Source organism: Verruconis gallopava, assembly GCF_000836295.1.
Source record: "Verruconis gallopava strain CBS 43764 unplaced genomic scaffold supercont1.29, whole genome shotgun sequence".
Classification (NCBI taxonomy): domain Eukaryota; kingdom Fungi; phylum Ascomycota; class Dothideomycetes; order Venturiales; family Sympoventuriaceae; genus Verruconis; species Verruconis gallopava.
This window is the reverse complement of record NW_015622165.1, coordinates 289,844-312,938: the sequence shown is the minus strand read 5'-3', so window position 1 is coordinate 312,938 and position 23,095 is coordinate 289,844. Positions and strand designations below refer to the sequence as shown.

Here is a 23,095-nt window from a genome sequence, read left to right as displayed (position 1 = left end):
CGTAAAAGTCACATGATACGAATAAAAGAAGAAGCCAATGCTTAAGCGAGACGGGAAAGAGGTGTTTAACAATTTTAACCTGCCGTGCATCTGTAGAGATGGACGAAGGACATACAAAGGTAGAGGATGGGAGCGGCGATGACCGATTTGGGGGAAAAAAATAGGAATTGAATTTGCAGATCTGCATCGTATCTAAAAGCTCAAAATTTGTACAACGAAGGAATGTCTTTGGCTCATTGAAGTCGCCCTAACGTCAAAGAAAAATGTATCCGTAATGATTGCCTTAATCAAACCGCTTTGATTCACTCGTGCTGATATATCGTGCGCCGCTTTATTCTCGTCTGCCGTCCAAATCCGCTCGTTCTTCGAGAATCACCATGAGAAAGCCTCTTCCGAGAATTCGATATTTGCTCTGGTCATCCATGATCTGCAGCACTTTCTCACGTCGTCTGCCAATGCTCCGACACCACACACACTCACTCCAATGGCACCGATGGCGGAAGCTACCTCCTGGTCAACGAGTGCCGAGATGTTGGGCTTGCCAGGGAACATCTGCACGCTGGCGCTCGGGCTCTGAATCTCCTTTGTGCTCTTAGGCTTTGTTACAAAAAGCATGATCTTCAACACCTCTCTGCGCTTCGGCATCGATAAGATGGCGGTCATCCAGGGTCGGATCCACTCCAGGTGCTCGGGTGACTGGATGATCCACACGAGCGTGACTTTGCGGGCAGCAACAGTTCCGTTGGCGTATCCGGCCACGAGGTCACGCACATGCGGGACTTGATGTGTGATGCCCACGCCAGCGGCGAACAGTAGCACCGTGCCGTATGAGTGGAGAGTTTGATGCCCATAAGGTCCTTCGAGCCAACACTTGGTCACGAAGCGGCCCTCGGGTGTCCGCTCGGCCTTCTTCCAGAGCTTGTCAGTAAATCCGGTGCGACGACGAATGATGAACGACATTGAATGCTCTCCCGTTCTAAGGACCTCGCTGGTTTCCATGTCAAAGCCTTTCTCTGGGTCCAAGGTCAGGCGCTTTTGATCGACACGCTGAGACATTTCTTCACTCCAAGCAATAGAGAAAGGGTGCGACGTCCACCAGCCAATTCCAGGCATGTATAGGTAAGCATGTGCACCTGTCCTGAACCGCCAGGGACGTGCCATCTTCACGGTAACGCGGACAGCTTCACCCGGTAGAGCTTCAACCTCTGCGGTAGTACCTCCGCGGCCTAAGTTTCCGTAAAGTAGGCGAGCGAGCCGGATCCCCCGCTCTGCTGCCCAAATAGCGACCACACCTTTAATAATGGCGTGTTGATAGTAGTAGTCAGGTTCCTTAAGATGAACCCACACGGCGGCTACTGCCAGAGCAGCAAGGAGCTGATGCCCAACGAGGAAAGTTTCGTAGAAAGCATGACGAAGAGCACTGGGCGATTGAACAAGGATGGCTGCAAATGCGACCGCTCCGATGAAGCCCGAAAGTATAAACTCGCTGTTGGCAAGCGTTGCTTGAAAAGCCGCAAATCCTGCAGTTTGGTTAAGCGTCATGTACAGGAGCTACAATACGTCTGAACTTACCTTTTGTCTGTACCTTGTTGACGATCCAGAATGTGCCATGCAGGACTGCTTCTGTGACGACAATCCTGCCTAGCCATCGATGGATCAAGTTGTACGTGTCAAATGTGATTCCGGTCAGCGTGATCAGGGGGTTGTTGCGACCGGCGAGAAGAAACAACGGCACCATGTTCATGATAGCCATCATACCCGTTCTGTTGACCAACATTGAGTAAATTTGGGAAGATGGTGCGCCGAAATCGATGTCGAACAAGGTCAGGAAGATGCTGGTTGCCACATAAAGGACAAGGAAGAGTGTCTGAGCTCGACTGGGCAGCGTGCCCACGTTGATGGCTGATGACAACCTAAATTCGCGATGATGGCGCTTGCGGAATAGAGGAGCATCCACAAGATATTTTCTAAAGGCGCTATGAGTAGGCAGAGGCCAGGAGAAATACTTCTGCTTCTCATTGTTCAGACAGGCTAAGGTGCGAGCGAGGGCAAGGCAATGAAGGAAGAAGCAGTAGATCATGGTGCCGCCAACGAGGCCGATCCAAGCCCAGAGAAGTCCTTTGATCAGAAACCAGTTGAGAGCCTCTGGGTTGGTCTCCTTTTCAGCAGAACTGGCTTGGCCTGCGGTCTGCGGAGCCGCTGAGCCTTGAGCAGCCGCGGGAGCGGCTGAAGATTGCGCCCGTGACGTTGCTGCGAAGGCAACGAAGAACACCAGTTGCATCGACGCCATTTCCGGAAAGGGTCACGAAGGTTCTCAAAGGAGGAAGTTTCGAATCCAGATATGGCTTGTCGCTGTGTTCTCGTCCCGCTATGTTCGAACTGTTGTAAGACTTGGGTTGCAGTACCGATTGCTCAATTCAGCCTTGACATGAAGACGATTTCGGGATTGGTCTTGATTTAAATCCGTGCGAGAATATTTCACTGCTGTTCACGTTGAGCAGTAACCTAAGATCATCGACAAACAAGAGTGGAGAGCAAGCGACAGATATAGGAGGACTTGACAGCCGAGAATGTAGAGGTAGAGCTGTGACTATTTGATTAGCCTCCGCGCCGTACAGATGCCAACCATCTCTAGCAAGAATGGGATTTGATTCTCGCTGCAGAATAGATCTAGCCGTGCTATATGAAATCTGGAGCGCTAGCAGTTTCGGCCTAATGAGAGAGACATAATTTCGAGGCAAGGACCAAAGTTTACACAAATTGGTAGACGAATATGTGATATGACTGAAGATCGGGATGAAGAAGCACATACAATGAGACTGTGTCTTGCCTGCAAGATCAGAGTCGAAAAATGAAAGTTGTGATTCCTGCTCAAGGCAAGGAAGCACTTTAATGGCTAATTGCGACTTGCGCAACAGAACGTGCGAAGAACAAAGATCACCAGAAGGATGGCGAGCAGGTCAAACTAACGAGAAGAAAATGACGGTCATCACAAGAAAAGAGGCATCAAAAAAGGCCCGCAAGAAGCCTGATAATATAGCGACAGATATATGTTATCTTGGTAAGGACGGAGCACACAAGATAACCAAGCCGGACAGGATGGCCTGGAGAGCATACGTTAACGCGAACGCGAGGCTATTCGAGCGTCGGAACAGCATCATGCACGTACCCACCCATCATTATGCCCAAACTGTGCTACGGAAGCGTTGTTTGTTCCCTACAGGACGGGATCAAGCGAATTGGCTGGACGACGCCCCTTGCGCCTCGCTGCCGTTGCGTGTTCATCCCCCATCAAGATGAAGCAATCGCTTGGAAAAGTGGATCGACTGATTCGCGTGGGCTCCGCTGCGGGTTCAATTTGCCCACTCGATCTGTGTCCGCCATTGGTGCCGCTGTAGCCACTGAAACAAGGTCTTCCCCATCTTTGTCTAGGTTCAGTCTTGATCTTCTGCCATTCCAGAAGCTAATTTGCGCTCTTCTGTCCTTTCGTCGTCGTGTGCCTGCCAAGCACACGTCGTCATTTCTTGCCACGGCTCAACCTGAGACCTCAGTTTTGTTCCCGCGAAAAGGACTTTCTGATTGCGACAGCAACGCCGTAGACGCTGTCGAATGGAGAATAGAAGACGTCTTTTGGGAATGGACATCAGTCCCCATCGTTATTCATGTTGCGCAGTCATTCGTGAATCCAGCCACTATGCTTGCGCAAGCGTAGCGCTTCGTGTGCACGTACTCTTTCTTCACGGTCGAGACACACACAGCAGCGGTTCGACAAACAGATGATCCTGCCGACAAGAGTCATCGACGGTCAAAATCTCCCCTTTTTCCCGCCGTCACATGTGCATCCAGCAAGCACACAGTGTTCATTCCTAGGCTTCGTAGGCGACAGGGACCCTTCCGTTCCCTTTCTATGGGCTGGACAATCTCGCGGCAAGCGCCAAATGTATATTAGCATGCTTTCCTCCCTAATCAAGTGCGCATGTCTTAAGGAAGCAGATCGCGTACGGTATTCTGCTTGTCGACCACTCGTTCTGCAGTTGCTTGCTTGCTCTTCTGGTCCAACGCAGTTGAACACGCTGCAGCAATTATGGCCTATTCGATCCTAACCAGCCTGATGTCAAGCGCTAATCGTCGAACAGGCATGGGAGGCCACGCCTGTTACGTCAGGTATGCTCAGCCAAGACTCTTTAAGCATTTTTGGGATCCACGTTCATTGTTTCAAATATGCTCATGCCCTCTGCCACTCTTTCACAGATTCATCACGCCTCGGAAAATCCGCCCTCACGATTAGCATGATTTGAAGTCACACTTGCTCTGCTCATATTGACGTCACGGACTAGATGTCGCAAAATATTCCGTCTCTCATCTCCGTCCCTAGCCTAATTACTGCTGCTATTATGTGCTCATCCTTCAATAGCTCGCCTCATCCCGTCCCTACCTGTCCTTAAGGTTTACGAGGACGATTCTTGGCCAAGCGACCAGTCCGTGTCATGCGGTTGTGGCTGATTGGCGTTTCTCTCGTTTTGAGTCTGTCAAACATTGTTGCCGTTGGCTGTCATCGGCCATGATGGCCGCATGTTAAAACGCGCATCAACGATAAAACAAGCACGATTGTGGAAAAAGGCGACCGCTTGGGTACATGTGAATCAACGCTTTGAATTTCTTCCTTGCATTTTGCATCGTCTGGTCACGTCCTCATTTGTACTCCACATTCGCCAAGCAATGGGGATCCATAGTTGCACGACTTCTCCTAAATGAAACATGCTATACGCGTCCAATTTGCATGACATAGAAGAGCATGGAAAGTCTGAACATTTCTCAGCGCTACTATGGAGCTGGTGAACAAGCCCAGTCAAGTAGAATAGGAGCAGGGATTGCCTCTTGGGACAAATTCCATCACAGTCACCGTCCATCCCGACCATTGTACATCCTAGTTCAAGGTACCCATACTCAGAAGTTTCCTGTACCACATTCTTGAAACGTGTATTCTCTTGGGTATGCTGCGCGCGTAAATGCCGATGTCATGACGGCAACGACCACTCGAAATAACAATGGCTTTGCCCAACTTAAACACACCTTGCCGAAGATGTCTGTTGACTGTTTATGGACTTTGAGATCGGTAGTATAAATCTCGCGGGAGAAAATCGCTACGACTTTCGCTAGAGAGATTTGGACTTTGAATGTTCAGCTTCACATGATAGTACCCATTCGATACAAGTAATGTCCAACAATACTTGCTTGCTGGTTTTTAGAACTTGCTCGTATATTATCCATTCGTCGGTGTAAAGTTTCTCAATGGTCGTGACCCAAAATGTTCGATATCCGAATATACCTTCATTCCTGGCGCAGACGGCGGTGGCACCTGTAGTTCCAGAAAGATAGAACATATTTAAACTTGCAGGGGGCTAACGTCGAGCACTTGCCCCTTCTTGACAGTGCTTGCGAGCACTCATCTGTCAAATGGAAGATTATAAATTCTCGTCGTTAAGACCTTTATTTTCTTCGAATCTACAAATACATATATGTACGTGTGTATGTTTATGTCTGAAATTAGTGGCTGACATTTTTTTTTCTAATAACTTTATGAAGTGCTCAACATTTAGGCGTCATGTATAGGATTGTTGAGGAGAGTTTCTCCCCTCCCACCCCCCAAAAGTAGAACTTGATATTTGCTACTCTTTAGTGAGGTATCACTCGATTCAGTATGTTTCGGTAACTTCGCTAATACCTCAATGGCAAGCTTCAAAGGACTCGTAGAAGAAGCTGTCTGTCATGTCGGTCGGGCAGTGAACTGTCTATCTGTGCCGAATTATGGTCCAGTAAAGTCCATTAGGCGGAGAAGGACTCAACAAGCATACTAGGTCGTACAAAATGTTATTCCCCAGAACGTATGGCTATCTTGTTTTGAACCTTGCTCTAAATACAATGTAGATAGCTCGCTACTGGGGAAACAGTAATGCAGGCTGCAGTGACGTCGAATTTGAGATGGCAACTTCAAATATTCAGCTTGTCTTTCGATGGAAGTTATGGATTGCTTGTCTGTTCATAAGCAAGCGTCGTAAAAAAAGAATTACAGCTCTTCGGATAAAATAGCTCTCAGGGCAAGAGCTGCGGCATCTACAAAGACTCCTGTCCACGTCGAGTGGCCAGACTGCGTGAAAACGATCCTCAGTCGACTTATTCAGGCTTATAAAGTGCTTCGAGTTCTACGGAATCAAGCCATATGACAGACAATTGTCTGAGTGTAGATCGCATGAGAAAAAGTATTCATGCCAAGGGAAGGACGTCGGCTGCGAAATTGCGAGCGTAGAGCTTTGAGGCCCGCACTTTGGAGAGAATCTTAGCACGAAAAATGTGCAAAGCAATGGAACCAGCAACGACAAAACTTTATATTCACTGCGGTCTAACCTTCGCGAGCGATCTCTCCAGGATCATCACGTGTCCCTCCCTGTCTTTGTCCTCACAGGAAGACCTCGTCTCGTACACGATTTGACAGGTGACAAAATTCAAAGCAAAACGTAGCTTCAGGTCCTAAAGCCTTACGTCATCGACGCATTTGACGTGTATCAATGCTCGTTTCTGAGCCAGCGTGTTGTGTGCATTGCTGAAGCTAGCTGTTATCATCTTCGCGACTGCTTTGCTGCCCAAAAAAAGAACGCTCTCGCATCCAGCGTGGAGCCTCTACCCGGTGCGTTTTAATCTAGCCAGCTGCTCACCAATCTAAGAGAGATAAAGCAGACGCAAGAGGGGTATTTTCCTCAGAGCCTAATCCTTCAGACACCCGCCATCGCTTTCTGTCCGCGTTGTAGCACACAGCGTTTTGCTGGGTTTTGCTTCAGCCAAAGCTCGGCCAAGGACCAACCGCAAACAGCCATCTGACCGGCGACCATGTCGACAACGATCGCAGGTACGTTGGCGGCGCATCCTGTATTTGCCGAGTTTCCGGCCAGGAACTTCGTCACGGCGTCGGGCGTGGCCATATTCCACGTGAAGACGGCGAGGGTCGTTTTATGCTACCACACGCGCGACAAGTATTGGTTCTTGCCCAAGGGCAGGCGTGATGCCGGCGAGTCTTCGACGCGGGCGGCAGAGCGCGAAGGGTTCGAAGAGGTGAGCTGCGGAGCTGAAATTGGACACAGAATTTTTTTTCTCCCGTGCCTCATGCTGATCTCTTGCGACAGTCAGGCTATCGAAATCGGCTTCTTCCGCTCCCAATTCAGCACCGGCAGCCCCAGGCTGCGGCAACGGACCCGGTCTACAACGTGATAGAGCCAGTCTGGACGTCGCTTCTGCCACAGTCGCGGAGAACGCAGTATCTTCTGCATTGGTACATCGCAGAAACCTTGCCGCCGGCACTGGAAGCTAGCATGGGCCCGCCACCAGCATCACGCGAGTACCAAGAGCCTCCTGCGTATCCGCAAGAGCTCCTGCTTCGCGAAAGGATCGACGCAGAACCGCCTGGTTACGAGCCCGTGAAGTACGAGAACACAGGCGTGGACTCTGAGGAAGCATTGTACGCCAGCGAACTTGTGCCCGTTCAAGAGGCCATTTCAAAGCTTGGACGTAGTTCCATGGCGGAAGTAGTGCTCATCGGTTGGGACAGGATACAGGCAAGATTACTTGCAGAAGGTCGCTCGACTTCCTCCTATGATGCGAAGACGTGAATCTAAGCGTTTCCCGACATGCCTCTATCGGAACAATGAAAAATAAACATCAAATTGCAGGGTCATGCCCTCTCATGACTTTTTGCACGATTCGAGGTGGTGAGTTATGCCTGATGTGTTACAGGACTTTTACACTGGACGATGTCCTTCCAAGTTTGCCCCCATTGAGCTGTCGTCCAGAATGCACAAGAACCCGACCTCTCAATTTCGCTCGAGTTCACCCGAGACAGCCAGAATCTCACGGGACTTTCGCCTTGTTCTTGTCCAGGATGCACAATGCGCTCCAGTCCCGGAAATGGTTGAAAGCTTCATCGCTTACCCGGGCTTGAACTCCACAAGAAGTGGACGGTTGCGTCCATAGTTCATGACGCTATTGACGTCGACCCACGACTGCTTTGGCGGTTTTGGACTGTAGGGAAAGATCAGAGAAGGTCGAGGGCGCGTTACGCGGAGCTGGGATGTGTGCGCCTGACTCTGTGTGAGAACGACGTAGAGGAGTATTTGGACGGCTTATAAAAGGATTGAGAGAAGCAGACCCAGCGCTGGAAAGTGAAGTGGACGCGCGAATGCGTGACTGCTAGGAAGTTTGAGGATGGGCTGCGGAGGCGAGCCGCACATGAACAAACATATCCTGCGTTACATAAACGGGTTGCGCTTTCAGTAATCTCGGGCTGAGTGGTCAAGAATGCGAGCAGGACCACTCTCGACGAGTGATGACTTCTTCCCGTCCGTGCTGGACGATTGAGTAGATCACGTAGTGCTGCTGGGCTCATTCCTCCGTTAAAAAAAAAGGTCACAAACTCACACATATCACGCACATGTTCACTTGTACTTTCTTTGCCAGGCTAGAACCTCATGCTATTGATGTCAAGAGTTACAGAGAGAAGCGAAGGAAAGGAGAAAGATGCAGGAAGAAGCAATCGGCGTCCGGACCCAGCCAAAGCCAGAAATACGCCTCCCAGCGCAGAGCCGCCCAGATCTAGTCAAATACACCCAAGCCAAATCCAATTACTTGCTCGGATCTCTCTAACTCGGACCGTTCTTTCTTCCAACTTTTCCACCCAATATATGTTCTTTTTTTTTTTCTTCCCGCCGCCATGTCCACCCCTTTGACTTTTAACCAGTGATCTTGTAGATGCTTTCGGCGAGCCTCTTCACGTTACCACTGGTGATACCGGCAACACTAATGCGACCGTCCTTAGTGGCGTAGACGCTGCACTCCTTGGCCAGTCGTTCCATCTGGTCCGGCTTCAATCCCGTGTACGCGAACATGCCAATCTGGCTCGTGATGTGGGACCAGTCGTGCTTGCTGCCGAGAGCCTCGAGGTTTTCCTTGAGCAGTGCGCGCATCTTGATGATGCGGTCGGCCATGCCCTTGACCTCACCGAGCCACTGCTTGTTCAGCTTCTCATCGTTCAGCACGGTGGATGCGATGCGCGCGCCATGAATAGGTGGGTTCGAGTACATGGGCCGCACGAGGATCTTGATTTGTGAGTCGACCCGCTTCTTCTCTTCCGCGGATGCTGTGACGACGGAGAAAGCGCCCACCCGTTCGCCGTACAGGCCCATGTTCTTGGCGAATGACTGGGCCAGCACAGGCATGTGGCCCTCGGCGATGAAGTGTCGGAGGGCAAAGGCGTCGCGATCCGTGTCGCCAGAGGCGAAGCCCTGGTATGCCATGTCGAAGAAAGGGAAGTGACCTCCTTGCTTGACGGCAGCCGAGATGCCCTTCCACTGCTCCTCAGTGGGGTCGACGCCGGTGGGGTTGTGCGCGCAGGCGTGCAGGAGCACAATGCTGCCCTTTGGCATGGCCTTGATGTCTGCAATCATGCCTTCGTAGTCCAGGCCGATGGTGTCCGGGCTGTAGTACCTGTATTTTTCAACCTTCAGGCCCGAGTCCTTGAACACGGCTGCGTGGTTGGCCCATGACGGGGTAGGAATGTATATCGTCTTCGCCCCCGGATAGAAGCGCTCAAGGAAGGCACCACCGATACGGAGGGCACCGGTTCCGGAGATGGACTGCGTGATGGCAATGCGGTCTTCGGCGATGGCGGGAGACGACGCGCCATATGCGAGGATGGCCGCGGCCTTGGTGAACGACGGCACGCCTGTGATGCCAGCGTATTCCTTGTCGAGGTTGGAGTTGACGACCTTGAGCTCGGCCTCCTTGACGGACGGTAGCACGTACGGCTAGAGATGCGGAGACTGCTTAGCACAGAATGCCGACGCATGCTTGCACAACGATGAAGGGTAGCGTGGTGGAGGTGGAGATGGGCAAGGCATCGGACAATGCATTGACTCACCTTGCCTTGGTCATCGCGGTATGCGCCGACGCCGAGATTGATCTTCTGCGGATGACTGTCTGCCTTGTATGCTTCGGTGATACCTGTACGAAGCACGATCAGTATGCTGCTCCTTCTGTACGGCCGGAGGAAGCTTCTTCATGGCCCAAGACGGTGTGTCATACCGAGGATGGCCTGCGGTCGTGCGAAGGACCAGGTCAGCTACGGGATCACATCTTGTGAGTCAGTCGCCAGGACTTGATCTTACATCCTGCGAAGTAGAGTGGTCAGTTGGGCTGGTCGGCTTCAATTGGTTGTCGGCGATCATCTAACGTACTGGAGGACCTTGCGGCACGTTGGCCCAGGTCGAAGCAGACCTCGCGGCGGTGAAGCGCAAGCTCGCCGAACGGGTCGCCCTCAGCGCAAGCTGTCTTGAGATCATCTTTGCGAGAGACGTATATGTATGTGTGCTAGAAGACACCGATGCAAAAACGCAAGGCAGGAATACAATTGGACTAGCAGAAAGGGGCAGATGGGAGAAGGCAACGGAAGAGACAAGGGGAACGTGGGAAGGTGTTTTCGGATTGTGTTTAATAGTGACGTGGTGGTACGATGCTTTTTTTTCTGGGGAGAAAACAACTCGGGCGAGAGCAGCCAACGTCGGTGCTGTCAGAATCCAAGTCCGAGTCACCAACGCCTAACCCAAGTTACCAGCTAGCACTGTCTTGCCATTCTTATTCTTCTGATTCTTCTCATTGGCGTCGCCCCGAAGCTGGACCAGCCCGATCAAGCCCGGCCAGTCTCGCAAGCCGGCCAACCTCTTGACTCCGCAAACCCAGCACAGCTCCATGTGTTCTAGCGCCGGCCTGGCAATCCCACAATTCCCACCCGCCGATCATCGCGCCGTTCAAGCGCTCGTCCATCGGATGGTGCACTGCCCCAGCAACGCTGTCCCATGGGACACTGGACTCTGCGGAATGCTGTCGGGCGGGATCAGCGAACGCCTGGCGATGGAATCCGTCCCACAGCGAAGACGATCTCGCAAGACACGCATCATTGAGCCTCATGACGAAGAGCGTGCTTTGAAGCTTGTTCCATTCGCACGGCTGGCCTGGTCAGCCGACGCCATCCATTCGAGCGTGGGAAACAAACTTACAAAGGGGGAAAAGAAACGCGACTGGCGAGTTGGCGCCGTGCGCCGAAAGCTGGTGCATGTGCGTGCGCTTGTGCATGTGCAGTGCAGATTTGTGCCTTCTCTGCTGTGCGTCTTTTCTGATTTTCATTCCTTTTTTTTTCCTTTATTATTAATTTTTATTTGGCAGATTTTCTTTCCTCCACGAGCCTCTCCGCGTGCCGCTAACACCAGCGAAGTACCCCAGCTTCTCCCCTTCTATTGCTTGTCCCAGTCACATATCCTGTGCGTCGAGAGACACAGTAATGTCTCCGCATGTTACGACACGTCGTGTACGAGCACATAGAAGCTATAGCGCTTCATGTCAGGCTTCCCCTGATTTGTCATGAGAAGGGCCCATCTTCTGCTTGCTAGCATGACCTGCTGAAGATTCCGACTCTTTGCACCACGAATTGGCCTTGATTCTCGCACGATTCTGACTCCCGTGCAAGGATGCTCACTCTTCTGCACAATTCGTAACCTAGGACAGATATATCATACATGCAAGTCACCAACGTTGGCCCGACATCGAAAGCCTAGTTACACTAGGATGTTGACCTGCCCAGTCAAGCTTTAAAGCTACCACTTCCGGGCACTCGTCTGCTTCCACGCAGAAGCCCACCGTTCCGCATCACGACTGACAGCAATCGTACGGGAAAGTGGGTCTGGCGCGCACAAAGAGTGATCATGAACAGAACAAAGGAGATAGAGGCGAAATATCCTGCGGACGCGCCGCATAGGGTCGCGCCGTAAAGGTGCCTGCGACAATATCAAAACATCAGTTTACCTCCTAGCACGTCGGGCCGTCTGCGGTTCGCTAACCGTCTTTGGCCTTACTCGTCCAGCTGCTCTGCAGGTACACTGTTGTCTGCTGCCGCTGCAGCCATGGTTCGGTCACGAAACCAAAGAAACTGTGTGCAGATCGACCATTCCGGTGTGCCTGCACATAGATTTGCAGAAACTGCATTATCTTGCTTTTCTTCGTAGTTGCAATGTTGGCCCTCGCTTCGATGCGGTGCGTTCTGCGTGATCCGGCTTGAGGCGGCGTCGCCACGTGCAGGGGAGTTTGTCGTCGTCCGCGTGTACGGAACTTTTTTTCTTGGTTGAGAGCATCCACCACCGTCAGCACAACCACAGCCACCAGTTCGGAAAAAATGAGTGTCGCTACCAGGGGCGCAATCAGAGCCCTGTATAGAGATTTCTATGACTTGATCCCCCTCTTCTCTTCCTTCTGCGTACGGACGACGACCAGTGCAGTTCCACGATGCCGTCGCGTGAAAGCGTCAAGATGGATCTCGAATACCGTAGCGCGACGTCTGGACATGGAAGCGCATCGACGCGGCAGTATCTACGAGTCACCTTCTGACCTCTCGAATAGCCCGACAGAAGAGGCTGCTTCCAAGCTTGAGTATCAGCGTCAACTGCCACATGCCTGTCCCGGTTGCGGCGCGCTCGCCCAGTATGTACATCCCAAAGAAGCAGGATACTATTCTACGCAAAGAGCTGCGGTGAGGAAATACCTTGGCATGTCCCAAGCACGAGATTCTCGCGGGAAAGGCGAGGAAGACGACGTGGTGCGCAACGCGTTGGCGAATGTGCCGGAGGAATTGAGAGAACAACTCGGCCTAGACGCAACCCTTTTGTCAGGTAAGTTTGACAGTCTCCATGCCCATGCTGCATGCAATGCAAAGGGACGTCCAGACTGACAATATCGACTCAGACAAAGCTCCAGCAGAATGTCCTTCCATCCCCGTCTGCGATCGTTGCCACCACCTCATTCACCATCATGCCGGTGTTCCCATCGCACATCCTTCCCTCGACGCCATTGAAGCCACTATCGCCGAATCACCCTTCAAACACAACCATATTTACCACGTCATCGATGCTGCCGACTTCCCCATGTCTTTTATCCCTGGTCTGCACCGCCGCCTAGACCTCGGGTGGCTAAGGGGCCGCAATCGCAGGTCCAAGACGCAACACTGGTCGGGTGGAAAGTCGGGGCAGATGAGCTTCTTGATCACGCGCGCAGATCTACTGGCACCTAAAAAGGAGCAGGTCGACGGACTACTACCACAGTTGCGGGAGATACTGCGCTCTACCCTTGGCAGGACAGGTGCCAATGTGCGCTTGGGCAACGTGCACCTTGTCAGCGCAAAACGGGGATGGTGGACACGGCAGGTGAAGACGGATATCTGGGAGCGAGGTGGCGGAAATTGGCTTGTGGGGAAGGCCAACGTGGGCAAGAGCAGCATATTCGAGGTGATCTATCCAAAAGGAACGAATGAAGGGATGCCTGATTTTCAGAGTGTGAGGGAGAAAGCAAAGAAAGAAGACGTGCAGGCCGCGCTCTCGGCTGCAGAGAGGGCAAAGGTGCAGCTTATGGATGAGCACGAGCACATCGGAGTCACGAACTTCAAACCTGTGGATATGGAAGTCTCGTTTGCGGACAAGACGGCAACAGCTGTGGACGAGCGAGATCAGGACTTCTACGACACTACTTCTCTCCTCCCGCCGCCTCAACAGCCCGTCAACTATCCCGTCATGCCCATTATATCCGATCTCCCTGGCACCACTGCATCTCCGATTCGTATTCCCTTTGGTGCCGGCAAAGGTGAGCTGATCGATCTCCCCGGCATGGAACGCCTGTCCCTAGAACCTTACGTCAAGCCCGAGTATCATTTGTCCATCGTCATGAAGCGACGCGTGGTTCCCGAGCGAATTGTGCTCAAACCTGGCTCTTCTCTCGTGCTCGGTGGCGGTCTCATTCGCATCACGCCCAAGACGCCGGATCTCGTCTTCATGGCACACGCATTCGTGCCGATGAGCGCACACCTAACTTCAACTGCAAAGGCTGTTGACTTGCAAGAAGGGAGAAGGGAGCTGAATATCCCATCCATCATTCGCGAGGAGCAGCGGGAGAGTGTAAAGACAGCAGGTACATTTCAGCTGAGCAGCAATGTGACAAAGAAGTACGCTGGTCCGTTGACAAGAAAGGGAGACGTTGGATTGCTGGCGTCAAGGCTGCCATTTGTGGTGTGGGCAACGGACATTCTGATTGAGGGAGTGGGGTGGGTTGAGGTTGTGGCGCAGGTTAGAAAGCCGAAAAGAGTCGACGACTTTGAGTCATGGCATGACGATCGAGCGTTTGACAAGAAGGAGAATGAGGGAGAAGATCAGGAACCAAATGCCATGTGGTCACCTATGGATGCGGCACCAACACCTCCATCCACGGAAACGCTTTCAGAATCAAACTCTGTGAAGGATCAAGCCGCCTTATCAAATGCTAGTGCCGGAGCCAAACCCAAGGGCATGAAGAAAGGTAAAGACAAACACCCCCTCGAGTTTTCTCCTGAGGAGCTTGCCAAGACGATGCCTGAGATCGAGGTGTTCAGCCCTGAAGGTAAATTCATCAGTCAACGACCCAGTTTGAGCTGTTGGTTGCTTGGAGGACCCTTGGATAAGAAGAAGGCTGGTAGGCCCAGGAAGAGCATGAGCGGGGCAAAAAAGCGGGCAAAAGCAAAGGATTAAGGCTTTCTCCATGTACAATGACTTCGAATCTACACACAGAATCTACGCTCTTCTCGAGACGACTTTCCCAAGCGTTCATACTTTCCACAAACGTCCATACATGCCCCGTCTTGGTTCTACTCGTCATGATTTCGTTCACGTACTAGACCCACACCGGTTTGGCGAAGTCCGACGGTTTGTCGGGTTACTGTTTCGATGCCGTTCATCTAAGCAACAACCTAAAGTCCGAGACCACACCGTTGGTCAACAATCACTTTAGGCAATAGACTTTTGTGACCGTAGCGCAATCACGAATTCTGTGTACACAAACAGCTTAGACCACTTGTGGCGTTCATCTGTGGGGCTCGACTGCGATCGTTGGTCACGGCACGCCTAAGCATTTCTTACGGAGCGAATGGATCTTGCAAGTCGAAGGCACCGTTATACAGGTCTTGCGACCGGGCCGTGGGCATTTAGATCACAACGAGAGGTCGACGTGAATGCTCAGTATCGTGTGTCCAACTTACGTCGGCGGGCCGTCGATCCTACCCGCTTGCCAAGGGCGCCGCAAGTCTTAGCTACAGTAACGGTCCTGTTGTGGAACATATTGCGACCTCGAAGTCGCGGTACATGCTAACGCCATTGTATATGTCTTAGTGGGTCGATGCGCGGAACGTGGCGATTCCGCACATCGCTGCGCTCACACGTCTCGTCGGCAGTGGACACGGGTTTCATTCTTGCACCCATCAGGACGAGTTATGCGATGGATCAATTTGGACTGGACGCGAGTCCTGAGGAGCAGGAACTGGATATTTAGCCTATCAAGGATGAAAGCTGTACAGAGGTTCTGGGAATGACTGCATAGGTTGGGCTGGAAGACGCAAGTCTTGAGGGCATCTTCCGGCAGACGCAAGAGTAGTCGGTCACTATCATCAACTAGAAGAACTGAGGACTCTTTTCGAGCTTTTTTTCCTCACCCCAGGATTTCTTTACCAGGAAGTCTATATGATCTTCTTTTTCAGAGCGAATGAGAAGTTGACATGGTGCGTACACAATGTATCCCGAGGCTTCAGTCAAATCAAAGCTATGCCCAAATTTCTCTACTTAGTTAGGAATCCTAATGTGCAGCACAAGATTTCAATGTTCTTCCACCGGTGGCAAGGGATAACCTTAAGAAGAAAATCGGCTGGGGTTTTTTTAATCCGGAGCAGGAACATCGATGATGGAGCGCAAGCGCATGGGCGCGCATACAAGATGGAGCAAAGAGTAGCCACTCGTGTCATGTCCATTATGAATTTTAAGAGCGACCGTGTCATGAGCTCGTTCGCGAATGCGCATACGCGAGCCGGGGCTCACGCCAATGACAAGGGCCATTTGCCGCCGAAAGCAGTGGAGGCGTCTCGCTTTTGCAGCGTCTGCTGCATCAAATTTACAGTTGCGTACCCACAGCTTCATCTCCAGGGCCCCGGGGAGCCGCGAAACGATGTCGACGATTCCCAGCGCGAACATGTATGTCTGTGTGTGCGGCACGCGGCCCGAAACGGAAATTCGGAATACCCGTGGGGTCCCTCTTATCGTGCTTCGTTGATCGAGAACAGCACGCATCGAACAGCCAGGCCATAGACTCGTTTAAGGCACAACCTGGCCGCTGTTCGCCCCATCGGGCAGCCAGCGCCGAGAAATTTTCTGCGGGTTTTGGGAAGAGTCGCCAATCGTTCGAACCATCCTTGCCGATCGCTTCTGTCGATATACTACTTAAAGGGGGTTTTGCTGCTGTCGCTTCGACTGCTGCTGCTGCTGCGCTCAAGCGCGTCTGCTCCCCCCCATTGCTTTCGAATTCACCTTCGTCGCCATGGCCGTGTCTCCAGTGCTGGCCGTTGCCGTGCCGTCTTGCCTGCTCGTGGTGTACTGGCTCAGCCAGATCGGCAAGCGGCCTGCAGACTACCCGCCAGGCCCGCCCACCGTGCCAGTGCTTGGGAATATCCATCTGATGCCTGACGTTGACATCCACGGCCAGTTCAGAAAATGGGCCATGAAGTACGGCCCGATCTACTCGTTGATGCTGGGGACGAAGAGCATGATCGTGCTGTCCGGTCCGGAAGCTATCAAGGATCTGCTCGACAAGCGAAGCGCGTACTACTCGTCTCGACCGGAAATGTATCTAGCTCGACTGCTGAGCGGAGATTCGCGAATGGTTTTGATGGTACGGTTTTCTTTTCTTATTTTGACTTTGTTGGATTCGCATACCGTGTGTGATAGATGAGCCAAGGAAGAAATTTTTTTTTTAAAAAAAAATAAAAATAAAAATAAAAATAAAAAAAATAAAAAAGGTGCAGATTTCGACTAAATACCGATCATTTACAGGAGTACGGCGAAATGTGGCGAACGACCAGAAGGATCGTTCACAACAGCCTCAACATCAAGGCCACAAAAACATACATCACGTACCAAGATCTCGAGAACAAGCAACTTCTGATGGACATGCTCGAGCGGCCTGAGATCTTCAAGTCCCACATCAGGAGATACACGTCCTCCCTCGCTACGCAGATCGTGTTCGGTTTCCGGACTCCCAATCACGACGATCCTAAGCTCATCCGCCTCATCGAGGTTTGTGTTTTTTTTTCCTCCGCCTGTATCGCGTGAACAAGCTAGCGGCGTGCTGACCTGTTTGCCAGGGTTTCGAGGAGTTCTGTCGAATCTCGGTTGCACCCATTGCGAATGCCCTGGACTGCTTCCCGTTCATGAGATATCTTCCCGATTTCATGATCCCGATGAAGGGTTACGCGAAAAAGCTTCATCATGAGGAGCTTAAGCTTTACATGGAGCACTACGACAGCACTCGAGAGAAGATCAAGAACGGAACCGCCAAAGTAAGTTCAATCTGATCGCTGAGCGCGGAGATCAAATGCTGACCACTGTGGCATAGCCCTGCTTCACTGTGGATCTGGTTCGAGCTCAGGAGGAAGAGGGTTTCTCGGACGCCATCGCCTGCTATACCAGCGGCACGCTCTTGGAAGCCGGCATGGACACCACGGCTTCGACGCTTACTGGGTTCGTGCGAGCTATGCTGTGTTTCCCCGAGGTCGCCAAGACGGCCCAGGCAGAGCTGGACCGAGTGTGCGGCGACCGTTTGCCAGAATTAGATGACCTTCCTAACCTGCCATATATTCGCGGGTGCATGAAAGAGACCTTGAGAACGATGCCACCGGTGATCCTGGGGATTCCGCACGCAAACATCCGCGACGACGAGTACCTCGGCTACAAGATTCCAAAAGGCACGCAAATCTTGTGCAACGTCTGGTAAGTCCCAGCACGAGGACGGCCGTCTGTTTATCCGATTTGGCTGACTGCGAGCGTATGTAGGACTTTGAACAACGATCCAGAACGGTACCCTAATCCAGAGATATTCGATCCGACCCGGTGGGCGTCGGACGAACAGACGTCGGCCGAAGCGGTCAACAACCCGGACGTGTCCAAACGCGATCACTTCTCCTTCGGAGCGGGACGCCGCGTCTGCCCGGGAATGCACATTGCAGACCGGTCCATCTTCTTCGCAATCTCGCGCTTGCTGTGGGCTTTCGATTTCCACAGGCCTATCGACAAGGCCACGGGCAAGGAGATCGTGCCAGGTTTCAACGACAACACGGACGGCCTGGCGTCCTTCCCGAAGCCGTTCGAGGCGGACATCCGTCCAAGAGACGAGTTCAAGAGCGAAAAGATCAGGGAGGAATGGGCCAAGATGAGAGAATTGCTAGACGACGACCTGCAGTGGAACAAGCTTCCCGAGGGCTTGGTTTGGAAAGACTATATGAACTAATTTGCCGCGCGGGTGCGCAACCCTTTGCGGGCATCAATTTGGAGACTGTACACGTGATTCTTAGGTTACCTTCCTTTCACAGGAATAGCTATGGAAAGAGTGTATGCTCAACCACTCAATATGAAGGCCCATGTTTCGTGTTTTAGATTTTGTTAAGTCCACACATGCTTTGATACATACGTGTCACGCCCAGCACTGTGGGAGCTCGACCGCGTTTCTAAAACGAAAGGATGCAACGCCAAGGACGTGGTAAACATGCGAACTTCCGCATCAAATTTGGTAACCGTCCTCCTGCTAGGAAAACCTGTCGCATTGGCCGCACTAAGGTCCCATTTTAGCATGTCATAAGATCATGGGTCGTGAAGTAAGCATGGATTTTTCGTCTTGACGTTGGGTCTGGGTTTCTCGGTTCTTCACAGCCCTCAGCGTCTCCACTTCCAAGGAAGCGAGAACAAATGAAGCGGAACCGAGCGGACTGTTGTAGAGCAACGGTTGGTGTATGTAGTACTGCAGCCAGTCAGCGAGCAACGATGCGGCGGTGAAAACCCCGCTTATCGCTTACCTCATACGATGCTGTCGAGTTGAGACTGCAGACCGAGACCGTCCCATTGTAACCCAGCGTGCCACCGGTTTCGCTGACCACGAACGTGTCCACGATGTAGTCGTACGCTCGAAGTGCAACTTTGGATGCCATATCCGACAAGCCCGGGTCGGCGACGCAAAGCGAAGAATTCAGATAGCCAAGGCGTCGAGCGCGGAGCAGCGCGTAGACAAACATGGCGCTGCCGCTCGACTCGATGTAGTTCCCAGGCGCGCCGGGCATGTCGAGAATCTGCCACCACGCCCCAGACGCAGGGTCCGCCGCGTCCGCGATGGATGCGAGCAGCGAGACAGTCTTGCACTGCAAGTTCGCCCACTCTTTGCTGCCCTTCGCGACGGGCAGCAGCTCCAGCGTGTCGACGAGCGCCATTGCGTACCAGCCCAGGCTCCGACCCCAGACGTGCGGGCTGCTGCCCGTGGCCGGGTCTGCCCACACAGCCGTCCTTGAGTAGTCATATCCATGGACCAAAAGGCCGCTCGACGCGTTGCGACAGTGATCCCAGAGCACCTGCAGCTGATAGAGGATTTCCTCGGCGGCGGCTGGCCCCGTCGCTGGATCAAACGTGGTCGTGTAGAGGGAGTAGAAAGGCGCGTAGGAGTACATGCCGTCGAGGTATGACCAGTTGGGATACGTGTAATACCACAGGCCACCCGCGGGATTGCGTTTCTGCAAGTCGAGCGATGCCCGCAACGCGTTCAGAGCGGTCGTGGCCGCAACGTTCTGAGCGGCCTTGGTCACTTGGATCAAGCCGTTCCCGTCAGAGAAACGATCGAGCGGGTAGCTGGCATCCGCGGTTGCGTTGCTCAGCATGCCCGATGTCGATTCCACGCTTCTGACAACGTAGTCGCCAAAGGAGCCGGACAACGGGTCGTCAGGGACTTCGAGCACAAGTCGCGTGAGAGCTTTCTGAACGATTCCTGCCTGCAGAAGTTCGGAAGAGCCTCCGCTGCCGGTCACGATCCCCTGCTGACGCGAGACGATGCTCGACGCCATCCATTGCGAGTATCTGGTGACAGAAGCGCAAGTCGCGAGCGCCGGTACGCAGAGTGAAATGGCAACCATGGATCTCATGGCCTTGAATAGGTTCCCGCTGCATTCCAGGCCTTCAATGCAAAATGCGGCTTTTTCACGGCGCATCTGGGGTTTCTTTGTGCAACAGGGTGGTCGGCGATCGGCTTGCCCCAATGGAGCACGCCAGCAACGGGCATGGCTCCTGGACGCTGGAAAGCATAGTCTATGCTGACATTTTGTCTCCACAAAAATGAACAGCGACAAGTAGCACCGAGTAGAGAAATAGTGCGGAGCGGAGGCTGACCATAAGTAACCCCGTCAATTCTGACTTGTCAAGGCTCGAGTAGCAATACTCGTTTCGGTTTAGCTCCGCCCGCCCTTTGGCATTCGGTATCCACTTAAACCCCATTGCCGATGGTAACCGTATTAGCAACCATATAATCGACCATTCGTCTGATCCTCAACTTGGAACACAACATCGATAGACCTTTCCTCATCATGGCGCAAACGATCAAGCTAGCTGACTACCTGTTTACCCGTCTGCGCCAGTTGGGCGTGGAATCTATCTTCGGCGTGCCGGGAGACTACAATCTTCAACTGCTCGACTTTGTCGAGCCGGCGGGACTACACTGGGTTGGCACGTGCAATGAGCTCAACGGCGGATACGCGGCGGACGCCTACTCCAGGATCAAGGGTATCGCAGCGATGATCACCACGTTTGGTGTAGGCGAGTTGTCAGCGATCAACGCCATCGCAGGTGCAAACGCCGAGCTGGCGCCCATCGTGCACATAGTCGGCACGCCTAGTCGACAGCTACAAGAGTCGCGCGCGCTGGTGCACCATACGTTCAACGATGGAAACTACAGGCGCTTCGCCCAGATGCACGCCCTCGTCACCGTGGCTCAGGCCAACATTTCGGATCCCAGGTCCGCCCCGGCGCAGATTGATAACGTGCTGGAGCAGTGCTTGATACACCACCGACCGGTGTACATCGAAGTGCCCATAGACATGGTCGGACTTGAGGTCGATGCCTCGCGTCTTCAGACGAAGATTGCGATTCCAACGTCCGTAGATCAGCCGACCAAGGAGAAGGCCTTGTCTGCCGTGCTAGAAAAAATCAAGGCCAGCAAAAAGCCCATGATCTTGGTTGACGGTGAGATCAGAGCGCACGGCAACGTTGATGAGGTGCATGAATTCATAAAGGCGACCAACTGGCCAACCTTTGTGGCAAGCTTTGCAAAAGGTCTGATCGACGAAACGCTTCCGAACGTGCATGGCGTGTATCAAGGCCTGGTGAAGCCGGAGCAGATGGAGTTTGTCAACTCGTGCGATCTGGTGATGTGCTTTGGGGAGCATTTCAGCACCACGAACAGCTTTGGGCGATCGGCCGTTCCAAAGCCCGACGTTGCCGTCTCGCTCAGGGCGACGAGCGTGCAGGTGGGCAGCGCATTGTTCAGGGATCTGCCCGCCAAAGCATTCCTTCGAAGCGTGCTGGATCAGCTGAAGGGCCAAGCCGTGCCGTCGACCACCTCGTACCAGAAAGCACAGACGAACGGGGCCAGGTCCGTTGCGGAACTGCCAAAAGACGAACAGATCAAGCAGGACAACATGCACCACGTCATATCGAGCTTCCTCCGCCCGGGAGACACTGTGTTGGCCGAGACGGGTACGGCGGGCTATGTGGCGCGCGACTTCACGCTTCCGCAGAACACGAGCTACTTCGCCCACACGACGTGGCTGTCCATCGGTTACATGCTGCCAGCAGCGCTGGGGGCGGCCGTGGCTCGACGGGAGCTGCTGCGCAAAGCAGGCTCGGATCCGGACAGCGGCAGGACGATCCTGCTGATCGGCGACGGATCGCTCCAGATGACGGTGCAAGAGATCTCGACGATGATCCGCGAGAAGCTGAACGTCATCATCCTGGTGGTCAACAACAAGGGCTACCTGATTGAGAGGTGCATTCACGGCTGGAAGCAGGCTTACAACGACATCGCCAATTGGCGGTATCTGGAGGCGCCCAAGTTCTTCGGCGCAGAGGAGGGCGATTACGCTACGTGGCAGGTGAAGACCAATGGCGAGCTAGCTGCGGCTCTGGAGAATCCCAAGATGAAGGACGGGAGGGGCTTGCGGATGGCAGAGTTGATTTTCGACCCTGACGACGCCCCGGATGGGCTGTGGCGAATGCTGGAGGTGTACGTTGGCAAACCGCGAGCGGAGATCATGAAGGGACCTTGAATCCGTGCAAGATCCTCCGTCCGTCGCACCCGTGCTTATGTGTAGATCTCCGTAGAATAAGCGATGACGGTGCCGAGCTGGTTAGATTCGGCTCGGCCCCAGGTAGAGCCCCGAGGGCAAGGGCGAATAATGTTAAGCTCAGCGTTCTACTGTAGGCAGTACAAACGCGCCAAAACAGACAGCAGCATAAGTGGCCTCAAGGCTAGTCAAAGACGACAACAGCGACAGGTGAGAACGCGCCTCAGGTTCGTGGTTCATGCTGGAGCATGGGCTCGCCTATGTTATGCGGCTGGCATCTGTAGTCCCCCGATCCTTGAGCGGTAGAGAGGCCAGGAAGGGCGTTGCACGAAGATGACCTTTCGGGCGCTGCTGAAAACGCGTCGCGTGCTCGACCGACCAAGGAACGATCCCCATCTGCACGCGCCGAGGTGAGAGCGTCGAACAGAAAAACCACAAGGCAGCACTTCGCACCGGTCTTTCTCGTTACGTGCGTAGACGAAGGGCAAGAGGAAGGCAAATGCGGGAAGAAAAGGCAGGCAGCGATGCACATAGCAAAAACGTGCGTAGCGCCGAACTCGACGCGGGCAAGCTTTGTCGCTGCGTCTCGGGTGGGCGTGTCAGCCCAGCACAGTCTGTGACGGCGAAAGCATCAAGTGACGGCGCGGCTTTTCACGGTTTCGTGCCAGGAGATGCCCTCGTGTCACGCTCTGCAGTCAAGCTGCCGTGACCAGACGACGGAACAGCGGTCTGTTGTACTGGGAAGGGGGGAGAAAAGGGGTTGGTTGGCACAATCCGCGCACGCACACGCAC

The 23,095-nt window shown here is 53.2% G+C and overlaps 7 protein-coding genes across 8 annotated transcripts; 4 read left to right on the top strand and 3 right to left on the bottom strand.

Moving 5' to 3' along the window:
• Window positions 1–153: 153 nt before the first annotated feature.
• On the bottom strand, window positions 154–3,144 carry PV09_07455 (uncharacterized protein). Its single transcript, XM_016361220.1, has 3 exons — window positions 2,813–3,144; window positions 1,573–2,584; window positions 154–1,520 (listed from the first exon to the last, which is right to left on the bottom strand). Exons 2-3 carry the CDS (start codon window positions 2,288–2,290, stop codon window positions 373–375), a joined length of 1,866 nt encoding a protein of 621 aa, XP_016211040.1. The 5' UTR covers window positions 2,291–2,584; window positions 2,813–3,144; the 3' UTR covers window positions 154–372.
• A 3,212-nt stretch (window positions 3,145–6,356) lies between these two features.
• On the top strand, window positions 6,357–8,664 carry PV09_07454. 2 transcript variants are annotated; one of them, XM_016361219.1, is made up of 3 exons: window positions 6,357–6,685; window positions 6,736–7,107; window positions 7,179–8,664. In XM_016361219.1, the coding sequence occupies exons 2-3, from the start codon at window positions 6,886–6,888 to the stop codon at window positions 7,659–7,661; spliced, it is 705 nt and encodes a 234-aa protein (XP_016211039.1). In that variant the 5' UTR covers window positions 6,357–6,685; window positions 6,736–6,885; the 3' UTR covers window positions 7,662–8,664. The 2 variants fall into 2 exon arrangements, with proteins under 2 accessions (XP_016211039.1, XP_016211038.1); XM_016361218.1 differs by having other exon boundaries at window positions 6,357–7,107.
• PV09_07453 (uncharacterized protein) lies at window positions 8,470–10,690 on the bottom strand. The gene is made up of 5 exons (XM_016361217.1): window positions 10,281–10,690; window positions 10,212–10,214; window positions 10,129–10,138; window positions 9,965–10,047; window positions 8,470–9,851 (listed from the first exon to the last, which is right to left on the bottom strand). The coding sequence occupies exons 1-5, from the start codon at window positions 10,383–10,385 to the stop codon at window positions 8,778–8,780; spliced, it is 1,275 nt and encodes a 424-aa protein (XP_016211037.1). The 5' UTR covers window positions 10,386–10,690; the 3' UTR covers window positions 8,470–8,777.
• A 1,266-nt stretch (window positions 10,691–11,956) lies between these two features.
• Window positions 11,957–14,700, top strand: PV09_07452 (uncharacterized protein). Its single transcript, XM_016361216.1, has 2 exons — window positions 11,957–12,761; window positions 12,835–14,700. The coding sequence occupies exons 1-2, from the start codon at window positions 12,269–12,271 to the stop codon at window positions 14,640–14,642; spliced, it is 2,301 nt and encodes a 766-aa protein (XP_016211036.1). The 5' UTR covers window positions 11,957–12,268; the 3' UTR covers window positions 14,643–14,700.
• Window positions 14,701–16,219: 1,519 nt separating this feature from the next.
• Window positions 16,220–18,585, top strand: PV09_07451 (uncharacterized protein). The gene is made up of 5 exons (XM_016361215.1): window positions 16,220–16,824; window positions 16,986–17,228; window positions 17,297–17,491; window positions 17,548–17,921; window positions 17,985–18,585. The coding sequence occupies exons 1-5, from the start codon at window positions 16,474–16,476 to the stop codon at window positions 18,436–18,438; spliced, it is 1,617 nt and encodes a 538-aa protein (XP_016211035.1). The 5' UTR covers window positions 16,220–16,473; the 3' UTR covers window positions 18,439–18,585.
• On the bottom strand, window positions 18,318–20,369 carry PV09_07450 (uncharacterized protein). Its single transcript, XM_016361214.1, has 2 exons — window positions 19,001–20,369; window positions 18,318–18,945 (listed from the first exon to the last, which is right to left on the bottom strand). Exons 1-2 carry the CDS (start codon window positions 20,174–20,176, stop codon window positions 18,781–18,783), a joined length of 1,341 nt encoding a protein of 446 aa, XP_016211034.1. The 5' UTR covers window positions 20,177–20,369; the 3' UTR covers window positions 18,318–18,780.
• A 132-nt stretch (window positions 20,370–20,501) lies between these two features.
• Window positions 20,502–22,870, top strand: PV09_07449 (uncharacterized protein). Its single transcript, XM_016361213.1, has one exon. It carries the CDS (start codon window positions 20,549–20,551, stop codon window positions 22,283–22,285), a length of 1,737 nt encoding a protein of 578 aa, XP_016211033.1. The 5' UTR covers window positions 20,502–20,548; the 3' UTR covers window positions 22,286–22,870.
• Window positions 22,871–23,095: the final 225 nt, after the last annotated feature.